General features: G+C 46.6%; 1 protein-coding gene across 1 annotated transcript in view; it reads left to right on the top strand.

Moving 5' to 3' along the window:
• Positions 1-482: 482 nt before the first annotated feature.
• NMT2 (N-myristoyltransferase 2) overlaps positions 483-6,000 on the top strand; it is a 71,200-nt gene continuing 65,682 nt past the window's right edge. The window contains exon 1 of the mRNA XM_054593350.1: positions 483-651. Coding sequence (XP_054449325.1) covers positions 542-651 — 110 coding nt within the window. The 5' untranslated portion in view covers positions 483-541. The remainder of the gene's footprint in view (positions 652-6,000) is intronic.

Genomic DNA, 6,000 nt, shown 5'->3' with positions numbered 1-6,000 from the left:
GCTACTATATTGGCAATTGAGCTATAGACAGACAATGGGATTTTTAAAAAGTGTATATTGTGGGTGGGGTGGGGAAGGCTTCTAAAAACCTCTGTCCTTGCCACACTGGCTCCTGAGTCAAAAATCTCTGCAACGGTGAAACAACGCTCGCTAACATACAGAGATGTCAAATCGCGTGACCTGTGATCCAAAAATGAAGACTGCAGGATATGACATCTGCAGGTTGCGGTATTCAGAGGCAGGCCCAAGGCGGAGGCACGGGACGGGCTTGGGTTCCAGGGCTCGCCCCTGTCGCCCATCCTCCGGCTTGCGGCCACTGCCTACTGATCTTCACACTGCCCCTTCCCGCCCCTTCACCACCCCTCACGGCAGGGTGCGCGCGGACCCCCAGCCCCGCCCCCCCGCGCGGTGGGCGGGCCCAGGCCGGACTGGAGCCTGGGACTCGGGCTCTGAAAAGACGGCGGGCGGCACTAGAGGGAGCTGCTCGCGCCACCGTAGCCGCCGCGGCACCAGTGCCGCCTCCGCAGCCCGCGCCGCCGCGATGGCGGAGGACAGCGAGTCTGCGGCCAGCCAGCAGAGCCTGGAACTGGACGACCAGGACACTTGCGGGATAGATGGGGACAATGAAGAGGAGACCGAGCACGCCAAAGGGTAGGCGCACGGGCGCCTCGGGGTCCGCTCGGACTCGAGTCCCGGGGTTCGGGAGGCGCCCGGCGGCCGCTCCGAGGGGGCGGGGGTCCCCGCGTGGGTCGGATCGCGCGGCTGGCGGGCTCAGTGGCGCCGGGGCGGCGAGGCTCCGTGGTGGGCGGGGAGGCCCGAGGCCCCAGTGCGGGGACTGGCGACGCCGCTGTCACCTGCCGTGCGGCCCCCCGGCCCTCGCCTATTCCCGCCACCGGCCCGGCCCGTGTGTGACTCGGTGGGACCGAGGGGAGGCTCGGCCCCCTTCCCTCTATGGCTGCCGGGTGTGTCGGGAGTCGTCGTCCTTCTCTTCTCGCTTCTTGTCATCCTTTCCTGAAGTACCTCCAAAACCTCCCACCCCTCCTCCAGCTGCTGCCACCACCATAAAAAAGGGAAGCTGCTGGCAGAGCAGTGGTTTAGATTTGCCCCTGCTCGTGAGGGCCGGGAACTGCACAAAGTTGAGTTTCTCCAGTCGTGGCCCCTCGTCCCCAGCCCAGCCGGACTGGAGGCGCCCAGGGGGTCTCGGCCCAGCCGCCCTTGGCGACGCGCAGGGTTGCCTCGCCGAGGGCGTCCGCAGAGCGTGTCTGTAAGGCTCTCTAGAGCAGGTCCGATCCCCTGATTTATTGTTGGTTTTGGGGGCAGCTCCCGCAGCCCTGACCAGACCCAGTTTACAGGGCCGGCTTTTGATCTTCAAGGCCAAATGGCACGCAGTGCATTTTCACACCTGGTCGGCTTTCTCCTGCCTTTTCACTAGCTCCCTTTTCTCCGCCGCAGACTTGACTTGCTCTCCGTTGGAGAAAAGGTTGCTTTCGGTTAAGGGTGGTATAGAAGTTCTCTTTTTAGGGGCAGGGGATATGGGGGTCATTTTGAATAAAGACCGTGTTGGCACTACGCTTTTCCCTGTTGGATTCTAACTATGCGCAGGCAGAGAGCACTTCATGATGCCCCTTAGAAGTGAGATTTTGCAAACCCTGATGACTGATAAAGAACTGGGTCATCTTAAAACCGTGATACGGGAGGCCTTGGTCACAGATGGCTTATTTATTCAGTTCATGCAGAGGATTCTTTAAATGACTGGTAATTTGAAGTGTAAATCGTTTGCATTCTATTTAACGACGTCTGCTGGAAGATTTATTTAAGAAAGGAACTTTTACTGATCTTTAATGTGTTATAAAATATTGAAAGAGATCAAGGAAAAGAAAAGCTGAGTAAATGTATATCCTATTTGTGAGTTGCTTTTTAAAAAATTATTTTTGCAGTGCATATTTCAGTGGCAGCTGCAAATACTCAATGTTATAATTCAAGTCTAGAATGCTTTTTTTTTTTAAAGAAAGGAAATTCTACAGAAATCTTGAGACTGAGTTTTGTTTAAATGCAGTGATAGAAATTTGCCTATGATGGATATGATTTTGAAACAATAGCAATAGCCAGAAATGGGCCCAGATCCAAATGTGATAGATTACCCCAAAACTTCAGCACTTGTCCATTATCTTTCAGGAGCAAACTTAAGACTTTTCCCTTCTCCCCTGAAACTTCTGTTTATTGTTCTTTATTCTTTTGAAGGTTTGGTTAGTACTTTGCTTACACAGTCAAGAATGTCCACGGTACAAAGAATAACTCATCTCTCTGCCCATTGGTCTGGGCCTGTCCCCAACAACCTTGCTGTAGGCTGTGTGAAGTTCCCAGAGCAGTGCCCCAAACCACCCCCCATGCCCTCTTCAGTTTTTAGTTTTGTACATCACACAAAATATATGATAACATGCTTACCCAAAATTTAAGAATACCCAGTGGACTGAAATATTTCAACCCAGAACAGATAACATAGCTCCTAGAGATTGAGAGATTGGTATCATGGATTTATTGTAGTCTATTAAGATATAAAGAGAGTAGTAAAAACCATATCCTTGGGTGAGGATTAAAGAAAAAATTTTTTAAATTAAGAAAATTTACTCTCCTTTTCTACACTTGGCTTCTTCATTCTCTACCAATTTAAATTAAGTGACAAATGAAAAGCCTTTGGAGGAATGAGTAGGTAAATGCTTTACATTTTAAAGGTGAATTATCACTGAAACCACTAGGTACAGGTCAGTGCACAAAGCAGATATACTACATAGTACTCTTGTGGCCTGGAACAATTAATTTACCCCCACAATTAAATATAATGTATTTCTAGTTGTTTCAGACATATCAAGTTAAAACTAGAGCCTTGGATAAAAGGAAACTACATTAGACTCTTTTGCTCCCAGTGTACATGTTACTGTGTATGCTTTTCTTTCATTTTCATAGAATTTTCTTTATGAACTGAAAAGATGATTTCATTTTGTGGGTAATGCTGGAAGTCCATGAATGAAATATGATTTATGTTCATTGAAAGCAGTGGCTTATGTATGATAAAATACTTGCATCTCTCTCTCTTTATATCTTATTTTTCTGAATTCTTGTATGTTTGAAGATGCCTTTCTTTTGCTTTCACGAGTAAACCACAGTCTGGTGTGCATGTAATTCTATGATAATCATTTTCCTTAAATCTCCATAAAATTGTTTTATTATCTTCTAGCATTTAGAGGCACAGATGTTGTTTCTTTGCCAATCTGCTTCTCTTTCTTATATAGGAAACCTTACTCTTTTTTTGTTTTGATTTGTTTTTGATCTAGAAGCCTCTAGGATTTTCTCTCTTTCTATAACCCAAGGGTTTCCACATCCTTTTGCCTTCTAGTATTACTCTTTTCTTTCATAGATAAGCAAAATGGCTTGGGTCATGCATATGGGTGAGGCTTTCTTGGGGACTGAGGTTTCCGTGGTCCTCTTGCACATTCATACTGCTACCAGCTCCCCTATCACTAGCTCCCAGTGCTTTGGGCCCCTTTAGTATTTCTTCTTAAACACTGACCCTGGCTTATAAAATTAGCTGTCATTCACCCCTAACCCACCCCAAGAACCACTAATATAAAGCACTTGCTGTGCACATCATTTGCTGATGGTTTTGTAAATAATGAGGGAGGGTTTGATTATAGCATAGGGCAGAAAAGAACTTCCAGTTCAATGTCACACATCATTGTTCACCAAAGGGATTTATTACTGCACATGCTCCTTTGTGGACCATGATTTCCTGTAGTTGCTCTTGGGAGTCCTCTCTCCCTCTGAGAGTAGTCTCTTAATTGTCCAAAACACTGCCCTTTTCTCCAAAAAAATAGAAGTGATTCTCTGTGCAGTATGTTGTTACTTCTGTGCATTGTTGAGATTCCGTGCACTGTGAAAACTTCTCTGCCTCTTCACCAAATTCAGAGTTCAACTCCACTGTCCTTTCTTTTATGAAGCCTTCCAAGGTCATTACAACCAAAGGCCCTTCAGCCTTTACTAAATGTATCCTTCACGTGGCGCCTTTCCACCAGTCACACTCCCCTGTTCCCATCTCCCCAGTCATCTTCTCAGGCAGATCATTGTTTTACTGCAAAAAAAAATCTGTGACTCAATAGAGATAAGTGAATTCTCCAGGGTCACATGGCTGGTAAGTGAGCAACAGAGTTCTTTATGTCCATTGTTGAAGGTGTGTATGTAACATCACCTACAAACTGACTCAGATTAAAGAAGGTTTTATGTTAAACATGCAGTAGGTTACCTGAAAATAAAGTATGTCAGAACTATATCAGAATTAGAATTGAAGATCAGCAGTTCACAAATTCAGGGTCTATTTATCTCTCTAGCCTTCCTCCTTCCATTAGTCAACTACTAACTGCCTGAGGACTCTGTGTCTTGGTTCACATTCTGCAGAAAAGATCCCATTGGTTTCTGGACAGCAAGGCTTGGTCCAGTCAGCTGTGGGAGAAGGTGAGAAGGTGGAGGGAGGGGATTATCATGTGGTACAGCAAGGCCACTTAGGGCCACACCTATAGTGAGGTCTGTAGTCAGAGTAGTTATCACAGAAGGAGATTGTAAATCTCCTGAGGCTGGCATCTCAGAACATGAGTCTTTGTCTGCCCGTGTGCCTGCAGGTAGAGTATGATGAGCACAGAGAGAGCACTTGCAGTCTCCCATCCTTACGCTCTCTGGTATTGGGTTGGCCAAAAGGTTCGTTTAGTTTTTTCTGTATGATGGCTCTAGTAGTGCTTAGTGTGTCCTATCTTGTATAAGACCCAGCATGGTAAAATGACAGCTAATTTTTTGGAGCGCTGGTTTGCACCTCCTACTTTGTATATAGTTTTTCTTATTGAGTCATTATAACAGGTGAGGAGACTGAGGCTAAATATTTATGCAGGCCACATCTGAGATTCCAACTGAGGTCTTGGGCCGCTCACTGACCTTAAATAAACTCTTGCCTTTTCAGTATACTACATGTTCTCACAGACCATAAAAAAAATAGAGTAATTTGCTCGATTACGTTTCAAGGTTATTTTTCCATAAGTTCTAGGTTATCAACTTGAGTCCCCCTAGAGTCAAAATTCACCAGTGTACTGGATACACTATGTTGCACTGCACGGCGGCTATAGCGGGCCCTCTGCTGCAGGGGAGGGCTGCAGAGAATCCGGCGTTCCCTGCATCCGAGGGAAACCAGCGGGGGCCAGCTGAGATGTTAGCAGGGCTCTGAATCCCGCAGAGCCTGGCCTGGGGTTGTCACGGATGAGGGGGATAAACACAGATCATCCCAAACACTTCTCTGTTTGCCGGGAGAGCAGACGGGGGCACTTCCCTCTCACTGGAGAAGGCTGTGGCACATCCCCCTAGTGCGGAAGGCCCCGTCGCCCTTGTTCCAAGGCTTTTATTGAAAACTTATGAGTGGGGCTAGGTAACAGGAATGCATACGTTATCTCATTACATTAGTATGTTAAGTTTCACAGAAAATATATGATACTTTTAAGAACACAAGTGACAGGAATATACTGATTTACATGGGTCTGAGAGGAGACTAGTATAAACAAAAGAGACTAAAGATAAGGGGAAAGTAGACATAAAGGTGCCTTAAAGATATTGGGTAAGGGGTATCAATAATGTAAATGTCCTTTGCAGCATGAGCTGACCAGAACTTTGAGGGAAGAATAAAGCACACTTTAAATAATTTACTTTTAGGCATGATTTCCCCAGGAACCGCCAGACCTGATTTAGGACTGATTCCTGCACTGTTTCAAGCCTAAGCCAGGCGAGGGGAGGGAACCACCAAGAGATAAGGAGACTGCTTTTCGGCTATAATGAGGACTCTGACCATGTCCAAGCCAAGCCGAGAGGTGCAGGGGCCTCTTTGTCCCTTCTCCGTGTCCCTCAATTTCTTGTCTCCTGCCAGTACCCAACTGGGATCTGTCTTAGGTTGTTTACCTCAGCTCAAAGCAA

Source organism: Pteronotus mesoamericanus, unplaced genomic scaffold (assembly GCF_021234165.1).
Source record: "Pteronotus mesoamericanus isolate MK-2021 breed Mesoamerican mustached bat unplaced genomic scaffold, CSHL_Meso_final contig_130, whole genome shotgun sequence".
Classification (NCBI taxonomy): domain Eukaryota; kingdom Metazoa; phylum Chordata; class Mammalia; order Chiroptera; family Mormoopidae; genus Pteronotus; species Pteronotus mesoamericanus.
Note: the sequence above shows the minus strand (reverse complement) of the source record. Positions and strands in the feature narration are given on the sequence as shown.